The 25,837-nt window shown below is 38.0% G+C and overlaps 1 protein-coding gene across 5 annotated transcripts in view; it reads right to left on the bottom strand.

Moving 5' to 3' along the window:
• Positions 1-455: 455 nt before the first annotated feature.
• Positions 456-25,837, bottom strand: part of ccdc186 (coiled-coil domain-containing protein 186) — a 124,007-nt gene continuing 98,625 nt past the window's right edge. For 4 of the 5 annotated variants that reach the window (XM_073027800.1, XM_073027797.1, XM_073027798.1 and 1 more), the window contains 2 exons: positions 21,567-21,786; positions 456-5,079 (listed from right to left, as the gene is read on the bottom strand). In XM_073027800.1, the coding sequence (XP_072883901.1) occupies positions 4,999-5,079; positions 21,567-21,786 (301 nt within the window). In that variant the 3' untranslated portion in view covers positions 456-4,998. Of the gene's footprint in view, positions 5,080-6,884; positions 8,144-21,566; positions 21,787-25,837 lie in introns of those variants that run through there. The other variant, XM_073027801.1, reaches the window with a different exon arrangement.

A 25,837-nucleotide genomic window follows, 5' to 3' on the forward strand; every position in this document is an offset into this window, starting at 1 on the left:
GCTGCTCCCTTTCCTCCTCCGCAGCCAACCCTAATCTTTCTATCTGTATCTGAAGCTCACCCTCGACTGTTTTTTTCTCAGGGAACAGGTCCAATACATCCGACGTGAACACACCCTCGGATACGTAATGCACAGCTATTGCTCTCTGTATATCCAACTTACTCATCGACGATTTCACCACCGAGAGATTTAATCGTTTTGCAACGCTCACCAATTCCGCCTTCCTGGCATCCTCTAATGCCCCTGAAGTCAGGTCTTTTAAAAATGTGTCTATTTCCATCTCTGCTGGTTTCCCGTCTGGTTATCCACACAACCATATCAGATAAGGGACTTCTATCCCGATTCACTGGCCCCCCAATTTAGTAACAAATCCCAGACAAGCCCCCAATTTGTTACGTACCCTGTAACTGGATGTCTGACCAGCAGAGAAAGAAGAATCCGTTGGAGTCTGGTGGTACCAAACTAAAGGTGTTTATTAGTAAACTGCACAATACAATATCAAAAATGCAAATATACATATAAAACAAGTTAGCAGTAATAAATCTAAAAGTGTAGGAATAATAATAATCAATAATAAACAAGCTCTATCGATGTCTAGGGGTAAATGAATTGTCATAGGAAAGTATAGAGTTCAGTTCATAAATGCTGAGGTAGTTATGGTTGTTGTATTGAAATCGTTGAGAGAGAGAGAGTGAGTGAGATGTAACAGCAACAGCTGCAGCAGGCAAACCTCTTGTGGCTTTCTTAATCCGTTGTATCGTTGTGTCATTCAGTTATGACCCCTCTGGTCTTCAGCTAGACCATTCTTCTGTGGTGGACTCGTCACTCTGGCATGAGTGGACACACACACAAGTCCCCACCGGCCCAGCTGTAACACTGTGAGCTTTACTGACTGATCTCCTGGTTCGGTCTCCGAAGTCCCCACCTTTCTGTGGGTTCCCAACACTCAGTCAGTGTCCACTGGTGTGTCTGAAGGGTGTCTCTCCAGACCTGTCTTTTATCCCCACTCACGGGATCCATCAACTCTGAATGACCGTCTCCATCAAATCAGGCCACTCCTGCTATCTCCTGAGGAATGTTAACGAGCAAAGTAAAGTCCTTGTAGTGGAAGGTGAATAATCCAGGAAGAGTCAAAATACAGTAAATCAACAGTCTCTTCCCCCTCTTATCTGTAGCAGATGTTCTTGCCCGTGTTTCATCTCTCTCTCTCATGAGCAGCATAGCAACAGTAATAGTTTGTGGTTCTCGGGGGGGGGGGGGGGGAGATGGTTAACTCTGCACCCCATTGTCCATCAGGTCTGTTCATCACTCATAACAATGCTTTAAAAATAATGAAATGCAAGGTTTCTAAATATCAAAAAACTATAAAAAGCAGTAAACAAACTAAATCAAATCAATATTTGGTGTGACCACACTTTGCCTTTAAAATCTAATCAGTTCTCTTAGGTACAATCATGCAGTTCTATAAGAAAATGACTGGTAGGTTGTTCCAAGCATCTTGGATAACTTGCCACAGTTCTTCTGCAGACCTCGGCTGTGTCGCTTGCTTCTGTCTCTCCAGGTAATCCCAGACAGTCTCCTTGATGTTTAGATCAGGGCTTTGAAGAGGGCATACCATCTGAAACCATAAAAATCTAGGGTGCCTAAGACTAGTACTGTACGCCATAAGGTCTTGTCTTTGTTTTGTGAACCCATAAGGATGTACTACGACATAGGAAACAAAGAATTGGCCATAGGGCTTATTGAGCCTACTCCACCATTCAGTAGGATCATGGCTACCACTCCACTTTACTGTCTGTCTCCCTTAACCCTGCTATAGATCAAAAGTTTATTTTAGATTTTAATATACTAAATGACAGACTTGCAAAGCTCTCCAAGGTGCAGAATTCAAAATGGCCATGACTTTTTGATAAAACAAGCTCTTCCTTATCCATTGAAATGCTTGGCCCCTTACTAAAAAATTCCTCCACAAATCTGGGTTTTCCTCCAAGGCGTAAGATCTTAGAATTTGAAACCTTCTCAGAATCTTCTGTTTCAAGCAGATCAGTTCTTATTCTTCTGAATGCCAATGAGTAAAGCCCCAACTTACCCATCTGTTCCTCAAAACAGGTATCTTCTTCTCGCCTGGGCCTAAGCACTAATATCAAAAAACTTCCTGTCCTCAAGATATAAAGATCATAATGCAGAATGCACCATCAACAAACAGAGGCACCGCCTTCAGTACACCATCCTGTCCTGACTTAAGCATTACAGATGGACAGCAATGAAGAAATGAGAGACTGATGGCGGTCTTTTATTTAAGCAAGAGACAGATGCTCTTAAACCACGTTAAATCATTCCTTTCCCCCCACCTCTAACTTTCACCGCAAATGCCTAAAGAGGTAAATGGGGTTTAAAACAGCTCTTTACTAAAGGAAGGAAAATAAGCATTTAAAAAACTCAGTTTACAAGGAATTACTTTCAGATGATTACATTTAGTATCATGCTGCAGCAGGGTTAGAGGCTGGGAGGAAGAGCATAGGAAATACCAGTTTACACTTAAAATAAGAAAAATAATCACGGATGTTTAAGAGAATGTTTATGGCATGAAGTTCCTATTTCAAATATTATATGTAATAAATTTGGTCATTTATACCTCACATTCTAAGGGAAAACAAAAAAAAAACCCTGGAGTATTTGTAAAACCATAGGAATTTTACTATGTCTAAAACAATGAAGTAATAAATTCACAATTCAGTATTTGCATGAGATAATCACTCACTTGCAAAATTCATCTGGTACTGTATAGTTAAGCTGATATTCTTTCTAAATAGAGTCTTTAAACAGAATTTCATCTCCAATACACTCCCATCACCCTTACTGCCCCCAAGGATCGTTTTCAAAGCTTTTCATTCCTATATACTGGTCCAGCACTAGTTTCTCTTGCACACAGTTATCTGAATGTCTAAAATTCAATTACCCAAACTGCTCTAAATAACACCAACTTCTCTTCAGAAAGAGATAGCAAACAAACTTCCATTTCTGCTTGCTACAATGGCAATTTTTCTTCCCAAAATCAGAGGATACATTGCCAAAGATTTTGGATAGAACATTTAACAGCTCTCTTGGGCAGTCATAAAAACACTCCCAGCTTTACTCAAAATAAAATCACAAGGACAGAGCCAGGAGCTATATTCTACAAACATTTAATCTATTTGTTGGTCTGTGGGATCTTGCTGTGCACACATTAACAACTGCTTTCTCTACCTTAACACAGTGATTACAATTCTAATGTTAATCATTGTCTGCAAAGCACAACAGGACACTGAAGCCTGGAAAACAAATTTCCTTTGCTCTTCCCCTTGGGTAAAATTAATTAATTAATTCAAATTGGAATTGCTACTTAATTTTATTGATTCTCCTTTCATTGTAATATCATGGGATAGATGTCAAATATATACAAACAATGGAGGCTTATGGTCCCAGTGCAGATGAATGGGAGAAGGCAGTTTAAACAGTTTGGCATGGACTAGTTGGGCTGAAAGGCCTATTTCTGTGCTGTACTTTTCTATGATTCTAAGGATTCATGCTTTGAAGGAATATGTTCTGTTTCCAAAACAACAGATCAATACACACGTTACAGACAAGCCAAATAAATTTTGTAGAATTTACTTCCCTTTAAAATTATGAGGTTAATCATCTGATAATCTAACATAGCAGCAAAATAAGACACAAAATGTAATTTATTCATCCATAGTGCCATATATACATATAATAGATTAAAACTTTAAAAACTCCTCTTTATACAGAAATGTATCTACAACTTAGTTTTACAAATGAATTTCCAAAATAAACTACATTACTGTTGCAACGGATAATGAATGAATTGGAAGAAAAATATTTGAAATATTGAAAAAAGAAATTTGTACTACAATAACAAACATGTAACTGTGCAATTTGGAAGGCAATAATTTGAATTTAAAGTGCATTTCCATTAGATTTTACAGAAGGAAAAAACCTGCTTTTTTAAAAAAAAGTCAATTCTTATCCAAGGGCAACATCAGAATGCTATCCTCCATCTGAAATGACCATTGATCAATATATTATTTGTATTAATCTGAGAAATTAGTTTTGATCACTGACCTTAGTATGGTCACCATCTTCTTTTCCTTCTCAACAAATTGAAATTTTCCTTCTATTTCCCCCCCAAAAAATCTAAATCATTTTTCATTATCAGCATTGCTAACATTCTACTATAACAAGTGACCATACACTTAATTGAAGCATAACTCAATCAACACCAAATATCCTGACCTCATTAGATTTGAGGTACAATTTGGTTAATTGGATTATGAATCCATTAATTTGGCCTAACAGACATAATACATTCATATTACATATAAAATTGAGAGAAATAAAATTATTCAATTCCTGAAAAGTTGTACTTGAAGTACTGTCAGTATTAAAGTAAGGATATGAAATCTGGCAGACATTTGGATGGATATGCACTTCATTTGCCTCAGCCCTATTTGAATTTTGAAATCAAATGAACACTAAAATAAAAACTTAGGTCGTTAGCTGAAAATTTCCAGTGTTGCATTGTATAATTGCACTACAGTCCCAAAACCTTCGTGATTAAACATTCTCATCTAGGGAGACATGGTATTCATTGCTTTTTTAAGAACAACAAAGAGCATAGAAGAATGATCAACATCCAATAGTTGTTACTCTGAGCTGATTGTAGCAGTCTTCATTCATTACTTTTGTAGCAGATTACAGTTACATGGTTGGTATCTTGGAGTGTTAACATCAAACTTGCTTCTGAAAGTTATGTTTCACAAAAGTCAGTTCAATGCAGCATAATGAATATTCCAAACCTGTATTTTAGTAGCAACATTATCTCTTGTGAAGGCAAATAATATACTTGTCTGAGTCATGAGTGATGTACGATCTCGATCTGTCCAACACCTGTTCCCTTGAATTCACAATGGAGTTGCTTAAACAGAGAACTGTGCCAATTCAGTTCTTTAGTTGCTGTTTCAATTCATGCTGGCACCTGATCAGACGTTCTATTTCTGTACCCAGAGTCTGCAAGTTTTCCTGTAATTAAAGATCACATTGTGAAGTTTGTCCTTTACTGTTTAGTTGTTACATTATTGATAGTAACCATTGAGAAATTTATATTGCAGCCTAGACATTTGATGACCAAATAAATACTTTATTCTAGATGCCTTGTATAATTGGAGATATCATAGTACAATTTCAGCAGATACTGTAGCACCACCTTGTGCTAAATGCGCAAAGTCCATTTCTGAAACGAATGAGTCCCAAGCTAATCTTGCCATGCTGCTTCTTTCCAAATGACCACATAAAATAAAAAAACAACAGATCTGATACATGAATGACATGGAAGAAACCACAAGATTAAGAATTATACTTTGTGTTTTACCGTCAAAGCAATTTGGGAGAGATTTGATGTCAACTCTGCAACAACACTTACAGATTCTCAATATTGAAACTGCTAACTTTGAAATATGTAGTGGAATTTTGTGAATTAAATGGAACTGGCACAACTGATTTCATCTAAGAACCAGAATGCTGTGCAAACATTTCTAAAAACACTACAATGTATAAATAATTATATAACCATATAACAATTACAGCATGGAAACAGGCTATCTCGGCCCTTCTAGTTCGTGCCAAACGCTTACTCTCACCTAGTCCCACCTACCTGCACTCAGCCCATAACCCTCCATTCCTTTCCTGTCCATATAACCTATCCAATTTTTTAAAAAATGACAAAATCGAACCTGCCTCTACCACTTCTACTGGAAGCTCGTTCCACACAGCTACCACTCTCTGAGTAAAGAAATTCCCCCTCGTGTTACCCCTAAACTTTTGCCCCTTAACTCTCAACTCATGTCCTCTTGTTTGAATCTCCCCTACTCTCAATGGAAAAAGCCTATCCACGTCAACTCGATCTATCCCCCTCATAATTTTAAATACCTCTATCAAGTCCCCCCTCAACCTTCTACACTCCAAAGAATAAAGACCTAACTTGTTCAACCTTTCTCTGTAACTTAGGTGCTGAAACCCAGGTAACATTCTACTCCTGATGAAGGGTCTCAGCCTGAAACGTCGACAGTGCTTCTCCCTATAGATGCTGCCTGGCCTGCTGCGTTCCACCAGCATTTTGTGTGTGTTGCTTGAATTTCCAGCATCTGCAGATTTCCTCGTGTTTAACATTCTAGTAAATCTCCTCTGTACTCTCTCTAATTTGTTGACATCTTTCCTATAATTCGGTAACCAGAACTGTACACAATACTCCAAATTTGGCCTCACCAATGCCTTGTACAATTTTAACATTACATCCCAACTCCTTTACTCAATGCTCTGATTTATAAAGGCCAGCATACCAAAAGCTTTCTTCACCACCCTATCCACATGAGATTCCATCTTCAGGGAACTATGCACCATTATTCCTAGATCACTCTGTTCTACTGCATTCCTCAATGCCCTACCATTTACCATGTATGTCCTATTTTGATTATTCCTACCAAAATGTAGCATCTCATACTTATCAGCATTAAACACCATCTGCCATCTTTCAGCCCATTATTTTGCTACCTTTTTGATACAAATATAAAATCCACATGAAAAATTAGTTGGGAAGAGTGATAGACAAAACATGGTGAAAAACACCAGTGATGCCATTTGGAGAGCACTTGTTACTTTTATGGAATTCTATGTCCAGAATTACCTAACTGATTAAAACCACAACAAAAATAGCAACTAAAATCAGCAAAATTCACCCACATAACTGAAAAGAATCCAATACAAATCTGCAGTTTGATTCAAATAATAACTTTATTTATATATCACCTTTAATACATGAAGATGCAGGTTCAAAGTGCTTTACATGGATTGTAACGGTAAATCAATGCAGTCATAAAAATAGACAAAATTAAAAATTAAAAGACAAACATAGAATAAAAGTAAATTGAATATAGCAAATTATATAATCAACATCAACAGGTATCAAGAACTCCTGTAAGTAGGCCAAGTTAATCTTTAGAAGGGTTTTGAAACATTCAACAGTACTAGTTTAGTGTATTTCAGATTTTTAGTGCATAGCGGCATCACCAATTCTTAAGTGCTTGGCTAAAGTTTTTCTTTGAACAGCTTCCATGGTTTTTTTGTTTCATGGCTGTTTGGAGAAGATCAATCTTAAGAGTTGTATACTGCATAAATACTTTGATAATAAATGTACTCTGACCTCAAACTTCCAAGGAACTGCCATCGTGCTTCACTGTTGGCTGCAGACACTCATCCGTGAGTGCTCTCCAACTTTTCTATGGACAAACTGCCTCCTGTTAAATTTCAAATTTTGACGTGACTGTCCAAGCATTTGCCTCCATTGTTCAGTACCCTATTCCTAGTGTTTTTTGTGTGTAGGTGTATCTCTTGGCTTTGTTTTCACTTAAGGGGAATGGCCTTTTGGCTGCAACTCTTCCACAAATACCATTTCTGACAAGACCTCTTTGTAGAGGGGTGTACTTGGTGGTTTCTTTGAGTTCAGAGCTGATAGCAGCTGGACTTCTTCCAATTTAGAAGGGATGTAAGTTTGATATATCTCTTGTCTGCTGCACTCAGTTTCTGTTGCTGACGCTGCATTTCTGGTCATTGATCTTGCCCATTTCTTTATGCTTCTTCAGAAGAGTTTGGATAGCACATCTTCAAACAAATGGCTGTCACAAAATTTCTGCTTGGGAGAGACCTTGCTGATGACTACCGTGTTGCTACACTCACTCTTGCCATGGTGTAAGAATTGATGATTTGAAGGTTAAAGTTGTCACACCTGCCACACAATCAACTTCTGGTTTGGTTGTCCTTCATCCAGTTTGATTTCTTCTACACCTGTTTCTGTTCCAGTTAATCAGTTCAGCTCATTCAACTCATTATGTCACTGATCATTAATATTCTGTTCAATTGGGCGATAGCCCTATTTTTTGCGGAGGGACCTCCGGTAGTCCCACCGAAAATGCCGCCCCTCGGCCGGCACGGCCCTCCAAATACGTCCCCTCACGGCTCCCCGCCGCGGGACCTTGTCAGAAAATCATTCGGGCAAGGTTTCGATTCAGCAGGCAAGCACAGGGCTACATACCTACAAAAAAATTGTTTTATTTGAAAAATTGTTTATTACTTAATATGTTACTTCAACAAAATCCAAAAATTTACCTGTAATATTTAATACTTCAGAAAATGAATGTTTGGAAATCTAAAATTTGTTCTTTTCTCCTGTCACACTAATGCAGAAGACAAAAAATAAACATCTAAAACAAAATTGATATTAAAAATCTAGGGTGCCTAAGACTTTTGCACAGTACTGTATACTGTATCATTTAGAAAATTCAATGGTGGGATAAATAAACAAATGTGATGGTTCATTGGCATAAATTATATACTATAGTACTAGGCAGGCGTTGATCATGGGTTTGCAGCTCTGGTGACTGTGCAAGCCTGGGCCGGAAGATTTGAATAGCTGTTGCCCATACAGCGGGGACCCCTCTCTATGTCACTGATGTAGTCCAAGGGAAGGGCAAGTGCCGATACAGCTTGGCACCAGTGTCGTCACAGAGGTTGCCAGAGTGAAGTTGTAAACAACATCAAACTGCCTTAGGGACCCCAGCTCCAGATTTCTTCCTCGGGGTTTACTCCTGAAGCCTTTCCCATGGGTGGGTATGGCCACAAGGCAGCGGAGGTTTAAAATCAGAGTTCTCCTTCTCCTAGGCGGGCTGCCGTCCAAGGCTGACGAGCCCCACCTGCTCAAAGCAACTGCTTTGAGGCGCCAGTGGTCCACCTTTGCCCCTTCTCTTGTCAGTAGAAACAGTTCTGCTAGGCCTAGTAGCCAAGCCATACATGAAGGCCAAGAGTTGGACTTGGTTGTTAGAGGCTGTTAGAGATGCACACCATTTGCAGCACTTTATACATACTGAGAGCTTATCCCCACCACCACCCCCGCCTATGACAACCTTAGGAACCTATATACTGTATCACAAAATTTAATGGTAGCATAAACAACCAAATACAATGGTTTGATTTTGAAGTAATTATAGACAATATTGAACAGAAAATATACATAATTTTTCATGCATAAACTGTTCCTAAATAAAAGTACTTCTTTTTCTCTGATGATAACCTGGGCTTGGTTCTCTAAGGGTAGTCAGACCACATCAGAAGTTTCAAGTGAACTAGTGAGCCTGTTATACTGTGCTTAGACTTGAAAGGGCTGAATGGCCTAATTGTAATCCAATTCTTATGTTCTTAAAAAATAATAACTGATAACATTAGAAATGCTCCAAGGCATCTTTGAAGATAGCTCCAAGAAAAGCACACAGCAAACTAGGCAGGGAAGATTAGAAAAGCTGTCCAATAAAGATTTCAGAAAGAAGAGACCAATATTGCAGCTTATTTGGAGAATCTTGAGGAGCGAGATTCAAGTAGCTGAAGACTTTGCTGCTGTTGGTGGGACTATGAGACTATACAGAAAATTAGTCAGAAAATGGAGACTTAATAATGTAATTATAAAGCATCTTTTATATTTATTTCAGAACATTCCAGTCATTAGCATAATTCTGAAGTCACTATTGTAATATAGGAAATACTAACAATCATACCCATAAGATCTATATTAGTACTTGGGGGACAAATATTGTTTGGATTATAGTGGACCACTCTTTTGTTCTTCAAAATTGTAGCATGAGATCCCATTATTTTCAACTGGGAGAGTTGAAAGAGTGCCTGATTAACAAGTCACTTCCTTTAGCGCAGTTTGCCCTCAGTACAATATTGTAGAATCAGCCAAGATGTTGTTGCTCAAGTTTCAAGAGTGGGACTTGAAATTGGAAACATCTGAATCAAATGCATGAATGCTCCTAACTAAACGGTCTCTGAGAAAGATCGTGGAATGAAAAATCTATGCAGGCTAGCAAGAGCACATTTAACAGGAGTGGATACAGGAGAGAACAGCAGTTTTTGAAAACGGAAAGAATGACGATAATTGAGACACACAAGGTTTACAATAGTTTGATTTTACATTTCATCATAAATGTTAGCTAATGTTGCAATACAATGATATGACATGGGTTTACTTAAAAAAAGAAACATTAATTTAGAAAAATAATTTAGTAATGCAATTGAAACCAAACTTTTGTTTTTACTTTACATCTCAGTATTAGATCCCAGATGTTTAGCCATGGACAAAAAAATTCTGTACAGTGGTTTATCAATTGAAATAACAATTTAATTATTTACTGTAGATGCTTTCCATGAATTATAAAGAGAAGTTTAAAGGGGAAAAATTATAAAAATGTCATTTATTTCATGAACACTTTTCTTTCAATAAGACTGAGGGCATATCATTTAGTTTTGACAGTAGTGCATTATTATATTCTGAGATAAATTTATTAGAGTGGCCTTATCTGAAAATACATTCATTGGAAAACCGAAACCATATGTCTAACTGTATAAATTAATGTTATATCAGCTTCTTCATTGACTATATTTTGAATAAAGTAAATTCATGCAACATAGAACATTAGAAGCATATTACTACTTTAGTAAACCACATCCTAAATTACAGAAATTAAAATGAATTCTTTGTATAAAAGTTGTAATAAGATTACCCATATTGATTGCAGTGTTTTCCAGTTATACTGTATGTGCAATTTGAAAAAGGGTAATATCCTGCTTCCCACTAATTTACAGACAAAAAATGAATTCAGAGTGGAAGGAGAGAAGACTTTCACAGAGGGATCTAGGAATGCAGATCCATAATTCCTTGAAAATGGCATCATAAAAAAATCAAAGTGTTAAGTACAGGAGATGGGATGTTATATTGAAGTTGTAAAGGATGCTGGTGAGTCGAATTTGGAGTATTCTGTGTAGTTCATCTACCTATTGGAAAGGTATCAATAAGATTGAAAGAGTGCAGAGAAAATATACAAGGATGTTGCTGGGACTTGAGGACCTGAGTTATAGGGATAGGTTGAAAAGGTTAGGATTTTATTCTCTGAAGTGTAGGAGAATGAGAGGAAATTGGGTGGAGATGTACACATTTGAGAGGTACAGATAGGGTTAATGCAAGCAGGCTTTTTCTCTGACATTGGGTGATACTGGAACTAGAGGTAATGTTAAGGGTAAAAGGTGAAATGTTTTAAGAGGAACCTCAGGGGAAGCTCCTACACACCGAGGGTGGTGTGAACGTGGAATGAGCTGCCAGCAGATGTGGTACATAAAAGTTTGATTGCAACCATTAAGGGAAATTTGAGCACTTGGATGGGAGGGAGGGGTACCGAGGTACAGGTATGGGTTAGTAGCACTTAGCAGAATATAGTTCGGCATGGACTGGACAGACTGAAAGGCCTGTTTCTGTGTTTTAGGACTCTACTGGGAAAATGACTCAATTTCATAGGAGTATCACAATTAGAAGAAACTTGCATATCAGTCAAAGCTGAACTACATTTTATAATAAGATAGCTCTATTGCATTGTTATCAGTAAGTAGAGATAGCTCATTTACTACTGGCCCAGCTCTAGGTGCTAATTTAAATGTTGGTAAGTCAACAATTTAACTCTTAAATTGCAACACCATTTCTCTATATTTACTGAAAAAGAATCAGAACGAAAAAGGCATAGATTCTGATCATCTGATTTTAATACGACAAAACTAAAGCAAATATCCTGAATTATACATAGTTGGCAATTTTAATGCACATCTGAAATAAAGACAAATAAAGACAGCAATCCCTCCTGCTCCTCACACTTGTCAACTGAAGCTCCATTTAATCCCATGCCTTCACCTTCCTTGTCTCTATGCTCTTCTTGTCCAGTTCTCTATTCTAGTTTTACTGTTGTACTGGTTTATTATTCCTTTTTTAAAAAAAACTGAGTTCTGCCAGCATTTTGTGTTTTTATTCTTTGTATTTCAACTTCCATTTTGAGGAGGGAAACAGATTAGAAAAAATTGACTTTATAATTAGTGAGGCTTTATTTTAAACAATCAACAATTTAGAGATACTGACATGGCAGAATTTACTTTTCACTTTGTTTTAATGCCTGAAAACACAGTACGGTAATTCTTCCAGTGACAGTGCTTATGCAAAGTTCTGGTCCTCTGAATGCTTTGACAGAATATCCATCTTAGGCCATAAAATTAAGATGAATGGATTAAGGGACCAGTATTTCATAAAGGTCCCATCTATTTTCCTCACTTAAGTACTTGGAATCAAATAAGCTAAGAATCCCTTTCACTTGTTAGCAGCTTTCTCATTTTATCATGTCACCTTCAGAAGATTTGTATGATTACAAAACACAATTCTCTATCTGGTTAAATTTATATTCTTCAGTTTTATGATTGTTCCTCATTCTTCAAATCAATATGTTTCACTTCTCTACTAAATTTCTTCTACTGTGTACCAGTTTTGTCCACCAATCTGTCATTTTGTTCCTCATTATTTATCCTTCTTCTATATTTTACATCATCTGCAAACGCTGAGATACTGAAGTTCATCTCATGAGTGTAGGTCAAGTAGAAGAATGATCATAGTGGGGAATACTACTGCATCCTTCCCAACCCCCACCCAAATATTAATAACTGGTCACACAACCCTTTTCTGTCTCTTGATCATATTTTTTAATTCAACCCATCAGTCTGTCGATTACAGATGCTTTTATTTTACTTTTAAGTTTATTTTTATGTACTGTTGAATGCTTTTGGAAGTTATTAAGTATGTCCATCATATAAACTTCATTTGTACCCGCTGTTACATCAAAAAAAGTTCAAGTTTAATTAGTAAACATAACTTTTCCCTAATGCCTTTAATTTACTAGTTTATTTTACAATTAATTATTTTTTCTTTAAATTTTTATCCTTAAAACATTCATCGTCATATTAAGCTAAGTGATTTGAAATTCCTTGGTTTATTTTTGTTTTCCACCAAGGGTGTAACAAACATTCCTCCAGTCCTCTTGTACAGCCTTGGGATCCCAGAACTGTTGGCAATTTGCAGATACAGCCTCTATAATTCTATAAGACACTTACTACCTTAGAATGCACCCTATCTAGGCTGGGAGACTGAAAAATGCCAAACTTTTAATTGATCCCATTCGTTAGATTTTTATCAAATCTACTAAGCAATTTTGTTTTACTAATAAAATATAGCAGAATCCTTTTCAATAGCAAAGAAATAGTGAAGGCATTCAGAATCCATGAAAACCCTCCTGCCTCCAAAAGCCATTAGCCCTCAAGTAGGCCCTACTTTTCTTTTGTCGAACCTTTTGCAATTTAAGTGTTTATGTAAAATATTCCCAAATTGTTTTTTAGTGCTTTCACACAGAATTCTCTTTTTTTTAAGATTTGCTCTCTACTTCCTTATCAATGTGACCTCATTCCCCCGCATTTCCCATCCCTTTTGTGGGTCCTTTAAATCCCAACTCCTAAGTAGTTATTCATCCAGGGAGCTCCTTTTCCTTTAAAAGAACACTTCATATTTCAGTACTTGAACCACCCTTCTTTGATGGGCTTTCTTTCCCCAAATGGATACCAATTTTTGTTTCCATTCCACATGCGACAATCTCAACTTCAGTTTTATAGTTCTCTGACTGTTTTTTTTAATTTAATATCGTTACTATTCTAAATCTGATAGTATCTCTGCATCACTGCCTGGTATGGAAACACCAATGCCCTTGAACTGAAAATCCTACAAAAAGTAATGGATATGGCCCAGTGCATCACAGGCAAAGCCCTTCTAACCACTGAGCACATCTACATGAAACACTGTCTCAGGGAAAGCAGCATCCATCATGGCAAGCTCTTTTCTCACTGCTGCCATCAGGAGGAAGGTATAAAAGCATCTGGACTCTGAGCATCAGGTTCAGGAACAGTTAAAAATCCCCTCAACCATTAGGCTCTTGAACCAATGGGGTAACTTCACTCAACATCACTTAAATATCTCACAACCAATGAACTCACTTTCAAGGACTCTTCATTTCACATTTATTTATTTAATGTTACTATTTCTTCTTCTTGTATTTGCACAGCTTTTGTCTTCTGCACTCCGGCTGACTGCCCTAGTTGGGTGGTCCTTCATTGTTTCTGTTGTAGTTATTGTTCCAGAGATTTATTGGGTACACTGTACTCACAAGAAAATTCATCTCAGTGTTGTATTCGGTGATAATATGTACTTTGATAATAAAATTCACTTAAAATTTTGTTGTTATAATGATCACCTTTCCTACAGATACTTCCTACAAAAGTCTCTACCTTGTTGAAGTGGCAGATGGAGTTCAATCTGGAAAAGTGTGACGTGATACACTTTGGAAGGTTGGACTTGAAGGTAGAATTAAAGTTTAATATAAAATTCTTAGTGGTGTGGAGGAACAGTGGGATCATAGATCCTTCAAAGTTGCTACACAAGTTTTTTCTACAGATCAGTTTTTGGTTAATACTTTTTGCATGAGTAGGCTTACTTTTTTATTATTATCAATGGGGTGCAATGTGCCACAGGTTGGCCATCCCTGACCTAGGTCACTCAGCCTCTGCTCATATGACAGCACCCTCTCTAAAGCTTCCACGTGTTTAATGTTCCATGGTGTTTAAGAAGGTGAATGGTGTGTTGGCCTTCATTAGCCAGGGACTGAGTTCAAGAACCGCAAAGTGATTTTGCTGCTGTATAAAACTCTGGTGAGACTACATTTGAAGTATCATGTTCACTTCTGGTCGCCTTGTTATAGGAAGGACGTGGAAGCTTTAGAGAGGGTACTGTCATATGAGCAGAGGCTTTTGCAGGCTTTTGCCAGTCAGTTTACAATTGACACTCATGTGCTACAGAGTTGTGCTTTATTTGTCCTTTGTGAACATTTGCAGTTTGTACTTTTTCGAAAATTAAGCCTTGTTTTTACATTCAGTTACCCATCATAGTGCAAAAGAAAAGCAGAAAGTGATAGTATGCGTGAATTCAATGAACAGTGGGAAAACGAGTTATTTATAGCGGGTCCATCAGGAAAACCGTTGTGCATTGTTTGTGAAAACACTTTCTCACATAATAGAAGACATGATCTTAATAGACACTATAAAACATAACATCAGACTGAAATAGAAGGAAAACTGAAGCTAGTGCTTGGGTCTGAGTTACAGAAAGAATATGTGATTAAGAAAAAGGAAGAAATCAAAAGACAAAATATATTTGTTAAAAGTCTCATTAAGGTAAGTAATGTTTATCTTGTTTTATATTAAATCAATATATCATGTAAAAATGCTAAATATGTCTATATTAACATATTTTTACAAGAATTGAATAGGGGTACAAGAGTTGTATGGCGCATCTGAACTCGTGCGTGAGAAAATTGACGCATGGAATGTAAAAGGTTGGCCACCCCTGTCCTAGGGTTTTTCTCTTTGTAGTGAAGAAGGATGACAGGTGACTTGATAGAGGTATATAAGATGATAGGAGACATAGATCAAGTAGTTTTGAGCAGAACAAAAGGTAGTGGATCCAGCTCAATACATTACGGGGAAAACCTTCGTAAACACTGAGCACATCTATATGAAACCATACCGTACAAAAATAGCATCCATCAAAGATCCTTAATGATCTTTTCTCGCTGCTGCCATCAGGTAGAAGGTAGAGGAGCCTCTTTGGACTTGCACCACCAGGTTCAAGAACAGTTACTACCCCTTAACCATCATGCTCTTGAACAAAAGGTTATTTAAGGACTCTGTCATATTGTTATTTCATGCTTGTTATTTATTGCTATTTATTTATATCTCCATTTGCACAGCTTGTTTACAGTTAACAGTTCCTGATGTTTACAGGTACTTTGCTATAGATTTGGTAAGTATGCCCGCAGAAAAAGAATCTTGGAGTTGTATGTGGTGACATGTACGTACTCTGATAATAAACTTTACTTTGAACTTTATGCAGATATGTCGCCAAATATACAAATTTCTACAGCTGTACCGTGGAGAGTATTCAACTGGCTGCATCACTGTCTGGTATGGTGGTGGGTGGAGAGCTACTGCACAGGATCAAAAGCTGCAGAGAGTTGTAAACGTAGTCAGCTCCATCATGGGCACTAGCCGTCCCAGGACATCTTCAGGGAGTGATGCCTCAAAAAGATGGAATCCAACATTAAGGACACCCCATCATCCAGGTTTATTTATTTTACTTGAGTTTTTATTATGTATCGTAATGCACTGCTATCACAAAGTTAACACATTTCACAACATATGCCAGTGATACTAAACCTGATTCTGATTTAAGGTGAATCCCGCGTTCAGATTACGGAAACTCACCTTTGCAGAATTCACAAACACGACCACCAAATTCGAGTTACAAAATAACAATTACTCTTATGGAACTAAGGTGAAAAATGTAACTAAATCAACACAGCATATATTTTCTTTCATCTCACTTTTCTTAATACATGTACAAATGATTCTGGCTTCACGTTACAGAATATTGTGACAAGGGCTATTTTGTAGGAATACTACCCCCTCCATGAGGCAGAGGCCTCCTATACATTGTTCAAAGGGATGATAGATTCCTAAAGCTTCACTTCTTTAGGTTAGGTCTCTGTTATGGCTACAGTATTGTAGACTGATGTGGAATGAGCCTGCAGCTTATCAATCCCATTTTAACAGATGAATGTGCTTTTGTTTAGCTGAAGGACAGAGTCCATGAAATACTTAAATAACATATCCTATTCTGAATTACGGTAGATCTTAGAAACTAAGCAGAAGACAACCCAAGCCTGTACCTCATATTTAATAAGATACAACTTTGGCAAAACCACTAGCCCAGTCTTTTCCCTCTCAACTTTCCACATGTTTAAATGTATGTTTCTTTCTCTCTAATATACTTAACTCCATAGCTAAAGAATTACAAAGATTCATGAGCATCCAAACGATGAGACACCTCATCTCTGCCTGCAATGAGTCCCTCTTTTTCTGAAAAGTGCCCTGTGTATCCCTTTTCAGACCTGCTATGTTCTTATCATACTTGCTAATCACCTATTTTTGTATCCACAGCAAATCTGACTTTCAGGCACTTGGTTTTTTCACTCCTGAACAGGTTTCTCTGGTATCCCTGTAGCTACCAATTGCCAAAACTAAAATTATCCATCTATCCTGAGTCTTCCATGTCCATCCCTCAACATTACTTTCAAATCCATGAGCTCGTATTATGAGCAAGCCTTTTTTGTGGCATGTTATTGAAGGGAATCCAAAGATTGGTTCCCTTTTATCCATAGTGTTTACTAGGTGCTGTAAAGAATTCTTGCAATTCACTAAACTCTGCTTCCCTTCCATAAAACCTTGTAGCTTAATTTTATCACTTTCCTTTCTTGAACAGTGACATTACATTTGCAGTTCTCCAACCTGCTCCAAAATCCATGGAATTTTGGCTGATTAAATATATTCATTCACCACCTGTGCCAGCATTTCCTTTACTGCTGTATGATGCAAGTCCGTAGGTCTCAGGGTTTTTAGCTTAGGTGCTTCGTAATTTGCCATTTCCCCAACTTTGTGTGGTTTTGCATTAGAAACTGCTCTGTTTAGAAAATCATTTTGGACCTGTATGCTTAACACACAGAGCCTGGGTCCTGGAAAACTGGGCAAACAAACCTCTCCATAAGTAAAGAAAAGGAATGAAACAGGAGGACTCGAGAGCAAGAGCACAATAAAAGAGACCAAAATAAAAAATTAAAACAAATTCTATTATTTTAAATTTCCAGCTCTAATGAAATCTTATGGAATGTAAATAAGAAATATTCAATTGTAGGGAGCTTGTTTTGCAGTAACCAAGCATGAAGAATATCAACCAAATGCGAGAAATTCACACCATTAATTTCAAAGCTGATTATCTTAATGAGGTCGAGGTGCATTTAATTGAGCACAACCAATTTACACTTTATTACAAGTGCTTTCAGTCTCTCTGTTATGACTACTAGAAAATCCTAAGGTGAACATCTATAGTAACGAATGCTTGACTTTTAATTCCCACTTACGCAAAAATTTCTTCTCACTCCCATTATCAATGAAACTCTTATTCATTTTTCATATCTCAAGACTCAACTGTCAAACTAAATCCTTCCCAGCTTTTGATACTGTCAACCTGTCTGCCTTCCACATCTTACCTGCAATAAACTCCACTCCATTATCACTTATCTCACCAAACTTCATGGTAATCTAAGTATTGAATACAATGTCAGATTTTAAAGAACGAATTCCACATCATGCTTTCTTCCTTCCACATGCTACATTCCCTCTCTGTACCACTAATGTTAAATCCTTCTTCAGTTTGGTCCCTAAACTGAAGCTCTCTGATGAAACACTTCTGCCTTACCATCTCATTACATTTTGTTTTAACCTAACAGTGCTTAGGCCATGCTTTTGATCCAATCCTTCTAACTGGTCAAACAACAATTTAAACTTCTTATACACTTTGGAACATATGAGTTCAAAGTTCAAATTAAACGTATTATCAAAGTACATGTATGTCACCATATACAGCCCTGAAATTCATTCTCTAGCGGGCATACTCATTAAATCCATAATAGAATAATAACCATACAGTGATGATAAAAGTTTGTGAACCCTGTAGAATTTTCTCTATTTCTGTATACTAGTTCATTTACTTATTGAGAAAAATGAAACAACATTACATGCATTTGTTGGAAAAAGTATATGAATCTCTGGGGTAATGCCTTCTACAAAAGCTATTTGAGGACAGGAGTTCTAATCAAGGAGACGAGATTGGAGATGTGGGTTGTTGAGGAGTCCCGCCCTATATAAAAAAACAGCTTGCAATGGTTGAGGGAGTAATTAATGCAAAATTGTATCAAGATAGTTTACAGGAAAATGTCAGAGTAGCAGTCCATCACCTGAAGCTTAATAGAAGTTGGATAATGCAACAAGGCAATGATCCGAAAGATAAATCAACAACAGAATGATTTAAAAAGAAGAAAATTCCTGTTTTGGAATGGCCGAGTCAAAGTCCTGACCTTAACCCTATAGAAATGTTGTGGAAGGACCTGAAGCGAGAAGTTCAGGCAAGGAAGCTCACCAACAATTGAAGCACTTTTGTAAGGAAGAATGGCCTAAAATTCCTCCAAGCAGATATGCAGAACTGGTCAACAGTTACTGGAAACGTTTGGTTGAAGTTATTGCTGTACGGGGGGGGGTCACACCAGTTACTGAAAGCAAAGTTTCACATACTTTTTCCAACAAATACATGTAATATTGGATCATTTTGCTCAATAAATAAATTAACAAGTATAATGTGTTATTATATATTTATTAAATGGGGTTCTCTTTATCTAGGTTTAGGACTTAAGTGAAGATCTTATCACATTTTAGGTCATACTTATGCAGAAATAGAGAAAATTCTACAGGGTTCACAAATAATTATAATAATAAATTAATAAACAATAAGTATTGAGAACATGAGACAAAGTCCTTGAAAGTGAGTCCATTGGTTGTGGGAATATTTCAATGATGGGGCAGGTGAGGTTAAGTGAAGTTAGTTCTTTGGTTCAAGAGCTTGATGGTTGAGGGGTAGTAACTATTCCTGAAGTTGGTGGCGTGAGTCCTGAGGATCCTGTACCTTCTTCCTGATGGCAGCAGCGAGAAGAGAGCATGACCTGGGTGGTGAGGGGTCCCTGATTAATGGATGGTGCTTTCCTGTAACAACACTCCGTGTAGATGTGCTCAATGGTAGGGAGGGTTTTACCCATGATGGACTAAGCCGTTTCCACTACTTTGAGGTATTTTCCATTCATGGGTATTGGTGTTTCTCTACCAGGCTGTCAAGCAACCTGTCAATATACTCTTCATCATTATTTCATTGCTTTACTCATGTATGTTATTGTCATAGAATCACTGAGCGATGCAGCAAAACCTTCTACCAAAAAGGTCCAATCTAACTAATAAAGTCTTATGTTTACACTCATTCTATATTCTCCCTCCACATTCTACCATTCATCTACACACCAGGGACAATTTACAACTACCTGTATATTTTGGAATGTAGGAAGAAACTAGTGCACTTGCATGAAACCCACCTGTGCACACTCCACATAGATAGTAATAAAGGTCAGGACTGAGCTATGAAGCAGCTCTTCTTGTGAACATCTAATTTTCTGTATTATTCAAAAAGAATATCATAGATTTCCTTCACCCAATTGCCTACAACTCCTCAATGATTCTGATTCTCAAATAAAACCCTGTCCCATAAGTTAGTTTCAATCCCTCAGCTCCCAGCATCAGTGCTTTTCCCTGGATTTCTTCCTACTCAATATAATTTCAAAGTGACAGCCTCCCAAGCATTGGACAAAATGGCAATTCTACATGTGTAAATGCACATAATAAAGATTGTTATTTCATCAAAGACACTCACAAATGTCTACAGACGTACCATGGGCAGCATTCTAATCAGCTGCCTTGCCATCTAGTATGAAGGGCCACTGCACAAGATTGGAAAAAACTGCAGAAAGTTGTAAACTCAGCCAGCTCCATCATGGGAACTAACCTCCCCAGCATCCAGGACACCTTCAAAAGGTGAAACCTCAAAAAAAGATGGCATCCATCATTAAGGACCCTCATCATGCAGGACATGCCCTCTTCTCATTGCTACCATCAAGGAGGTGGTATTGGAGATTCAAGACACAAACTAATGTTGAGGAACAGCTTCTTCCTCTCCTCCATCAGATTTCTGAATGAATGGTGAACCCATGAACATTTCCTCAGTACTTTCCCCTCTCTTTTAGCATTATTTTTATATCTACTTTTCATTGTAACTTATAGTTTTTATTATTATGTATACTGCTGTCACATAACAACAAATTTCATGACATAGCCGGTGATGTTAAACCGAATTCTGATTCTACATCACTGGAAGAAGTCATCACTTTGCAGTCAATCCATACTGTGTTTTGTAGTTCACTATCTAGTATACCAGCAACAAACCTAGAGGTCTTCAACAGGGCAGGGACCATAAGTGTTGAAGCCAAGATTGTAAAAGCACAGCCTCGGTGGGCAGGGCATGTCATACGCATTAAGGGCTACCGAATTCTCAAGCAGCTACTATATAGATGAGCTTCCCTGGGCAAGAGGAATTGAAGCAGGCCCCATAAAAGGTTCAAAGACTGTGTGAAAGCTAACATTGCTCATCCTGCGCATGTACCAAAACGGCTGGCGCAGAGTGTGCAAGACTAGAGTGGCTGGCCAGTCTTGGTTAGAACTGTTCACAACAACCTGGACTAGAGTTGCTGAGCAGTACTAATCACTGCCTGATAAAGAAGGAATAGCAGCAGCTCCACTTCCAGATACAGCACAGTTTTTATTTTCTTACTGTGGATGACTACATCACTCACAACTTAAGACTCAGCAGCCACCTATGAACACACAACAGTACTGCACAAATCCATCATTGTCAGATACAACAGACAACCAATAATAGCTAGTGTAGATTAAATAGTTTATCCTTTTGTGGCAAGATCTTTGAATGTATCTTACAGCCCGTGACTTACCTTAAGTGTTATATTCTTTAACAGTGTGTCTTCCAGTACAGCTTGCAACTTCCTGTTTATTTCCAAAGAGAGCTCCAATGTTAGACCACTGTCTGCTGGATGTGAAGTGTAAAGTGAAGCCATGATTCCCCCACGTCTGCTCAATTGGGCTTTATTGAAATCAGATGCTTCTGAGGACAATGCACCAGATTCTTCCCTCAGAATATAACTCTGAATGATTCTGCATCAGAGAAAATATTTCAGTAATACTCACAAATCTGTTGTTACTATTGCTATGGTAAAATTCACATTAAAAAGCTTTCAGCAAATTATTTTTCCAGCATGAATTTCCAGCATATTTGCTGATTCCTCTATATTAATGGAAATTATTCCCCTTTACCTAATTTCCAGAATAAATGCACTCTAACAAGGATCAAACATAATCATCTCCACGACCATTTCAATGGAAAATTATCCAAATGTTTTTTCTAACTACCCAAGGTAAACCTATATCAAACATTTCTGAAGGATGTTTGAACCACATAGCCACATTCCCATGAGGTAAGTGTGCCTTAACACTCTAATTTGATTGAAGTGGAAAAATTCCTAGCCCCATCTGCATGGTATCTTATTTATCTTAAATTATTTTAAGATCAGCCTTCCTTTTGGATGGTGGGGTGGAGATGGTCTCTACCAGAGGTGCAAGTCACTCCTTCCCTCCACTACCCTGCAGCTCACCCTTGGGCAAGGTCTACACCTATTTAGCACCCACCCCCTGCCAGATTAAGGTTACGTGATGCCATGGGAGCAGGTGGTGGATGGTCGTATGAGCAGCTGGTGCGTATATAATCACAAGTTCTGGTTACGCAACCACTGAAGCTGGGCAATTTCCAAAGAGTATTCACAAATGGCTAGGGGCACCTGTCTTGTAAAGAAGGCAATGGCAAGCCATTTCTGTGGAGAAATTTGCTTCGAACATGATTGTTCATGGAAAGACCATGATCGCCCATGTCATGCAACACACGGCACATAATGATGATGATGCATCTACCTTTATGTGACATTTTTCAAAGCAACAAAGTTGGTTAACCATTTGCTCACAAGTTAATCTATTAACATAAGGCTATATTTTTGTTTATTTCTTTAAAGATCGGTTTCAGTAGGTCAAGTATTTGTACCAATGTCCCTTCTACGCTAGTGATTTCAAAATTTATTAATATTGAGACAGCGTTTAAATGTAAGAACGCCAAATATTAGTAGCTGGTACAGCAGTGCCACACACAGGGGTAGAGGGCAAGATGTGAGTCTAGAGGTGGGGTTTAGAGGTTTTGCTGGCTGCTCGTTGTGCAAAACTTACTCCTTGGCATTATGAGGGCTGGATAGAAAAGAGCTATTAGGAAGGGGCTGTTGAACAAGTCTCCAGATGGCTATAGATCAAGAGGTGTGACCCATGGACCAATGCTGTTGGGATACAAGCTAAGGGCTGATGAACCCTGCCTGCATTGCCTGGATGAGTGTCTGATGTTGAAGACCTGAAATATTTGATGACCTCACTGATGTTGTGTCCCAGCACATTCTAGGATGCATCTCAGCCTCATAGTATTATTCCTCCATTTCTCATAAACTAGCCAATTCACATATTTTTTACTATTTTTCTTAAGAGCTTTGAACCTTCACCTCCAGGAGGACCACAACCTATTGTGGGTATGGAGGCTTGCATGTCTCAATGATGTGGAGAGCTATGCTGGCTGGAGTCAGGGCTTTATGCTTTGGCGTTTGGTAGTGTCAGCCAGAAAGCATGACTGTCTACAAATCAGTGAATTTAAATAAATTCAGGACAGTGGAAGCAGACAGACAGATTAATTGTCATTGTTCTTGCCGTGTGCTTGGGGATGGGGGCTGGCATTTTGTGAAGACACCCTGTTCTCCATTTGGTGAAGTTGAAGTGCTTGGCTTGCTCAATGTTTTAAAGAAGACACAATGATGCTCCAGGTAATCTGCAGTAAGAAGTTAATTGTGAATTGTTCTTTGGTTGAATATAACATGTGGGTTTATGAATGTTGGGGTTGGTGCCTGTCTGGAGTGATTTGATCTCGTTGCTGATTGAGAACAAAGAGCCATAAATTATTGACTGTCACTTGCTGGGAAGAGGGCAATAAATGATGCTGGCTTGGGGCAGAGCCAATAACAAGGTGTTAAAGGTCAGACCATGACCTGTGACCAATAACACTGGAATTCAATATTTTAATTGATAAGGAATGGATATAAAAGCGGATGCTTCACGTGTGCTGGTAGCGGTAACTTCAAAGAATAACTAACATGGATACAAGTGTGAGCGACCCTGCATGGGACATGTGGCAAGTGAATCGGGACTACGAGGATCGCCTAGCCAGTGTAGATTCCTTTGTCCGGGTAACGCCTTTGCTATTCTTTGACTATTTAGGACAGTCAGGGATACTTACTGGGTGTGCACACAGGGTACTGAGTGTATGAATTCACGTAAAGGTACTTGTCGGTAAACACAGATCACTCTGTGCCTCACTGATCACTGTTACAAGAGGTAATCCTTATAATGTCACCCATGCCAAACAGGTCAAAGTGTAGAGGCTAGACTACGAGTGGTCCACTGGTCCTCCAGGTTCAGGGAGGGGTTCAGCCCAGGGCTAAAAACCCTGACTGGTCAAACAAAACTATTATGGAAAAAGCAATGAAGAAAATACCTTCATTGCTGCCCTAAATGCCAGTGGTGTAATGGGCAGTAAGTTTGAAGCTTTAGAATGTATAGACTTTGTTCCATATTTTAGACCCCACTTGGAGTACTGTGTTCAGTTCTGGTCACCTCACTACAGGAAGGATGTGGATACTATAGAGAGAGTGTAGAGGAGATTTACAAGGATGTTGCCTGGACTGGATAGCATGCCTTATGAGAATAGGTTGAGTGAACCTGACCTTTTCTCTTCGGAGCGACAAAGGATGAGCGGTGACCTGACAGAGGTGTATAAAATGATGAGAGGCTTTGATCATGTGGGTAGCCAGAGGCTTTTTCCCCAGGGCTGAACAGGCTAACACTAGGGGGGATAGTCTTAAGGTGCTTGGAAGTAGGTTCGGAGGAAATGTCAGGAGTAAGTTTTTCCACAGAGAGTGTGGTGTGTGCATTGAATGCACTGCCAGCGAAGGTGTTAGAGGCGGATACAATAGGATCTTTTAAGAGACTCTTGGATAGGTACATGGAGCTTAGAAAAATAGGGGGCTCTGTGGTAGGGAAATTCTAGGCAGCTCCTAGAGCAGGTTACATGGTCGGCACAACGTTGTGGGCCGAAGGCCCTATAATGTGCTGTAGATTTCTATGTTACGTTCTATATAATTTATAAATACTCTACATGTCTATAGTCTGGGTTTGGATATTCATGGACTTTCCAACAACTGCTCCTTCTGGAAGAAAATCTTTCATTCATCACAACTGCTCTCATCTGATGCTAAGCCAGCTCTCTGCCTTCGAAGTGAATATTAAATCTTCAGTGGGATTTTATACAGCTTCACAGAGAGAATCACCACAAATGTCGTTCATCAATAACATGTTCTGAACTGTTCTTGTTCACTTCCTTGTCTCCCTTCTAAAAGAACCTTTCAAAATGTTAAAACTTGATAGTTATTTTAAAAATACATTATTTCCTTTTGTAACTATTTCTTCAAAGGTTTGATCATTCTCTGCAGGCTCCTAGAAATAAACATTTTCCTAGTTTTTCCATTAAGATTATCAATTTGAAAATCATGCTATTCAAATAATTTTGCCACCTTGACAAATGAAGTTATCATCTCAGAAATAACTTTTTGCATATCAGAATTGGTTACCATATTGACGGTACAAACCTGTTAAGAATTAAGACCATATTTAGATTTAAGAAGGTACAAACACATTTCAGTTTAAACCTTGAAGGGATATACAGATTACAAAAGATTAGTTGGTAATATAATTTCCATGAGATATTGTGCAAAAAAAAGTTTAAAATAAAAGGTAAAAAGACTCTCATTTAACTTTCACAGCCAATAAATGACACGCAAGTTTGAATACAGCAGCACAGGTCAGACAGGAAGGTAGAGAAAGAAATATAATAATAAAACTGATAGGAGAGAACCAAAGGTGGCAACTGATTCAATTCCAAACATAATACCGTACTTTGCATTCATTTTCACAGTAGGGTAAGATGGCAAAATAAAAGTGATATCTGAACTATTAAGGGGATCCAGGAAGAAAATAATGAGGGCTCAAAGTGACAAAAGAGAAAATAACT

Source organism: Hemitrygon akajei, chromosome 23, assembly GCF_048418815.1.
Source record: "Hemitrygon akajei chromosome 23, sHemAka1.3, whole genome shotgun sequence".
Lineage (NCBI taxonomy): Eukaryota > Metazoa > Chordata > Chondrichthyes > Myliobatiformes > Dasyatidae > Hemitrygon > Hemitrygon akajei.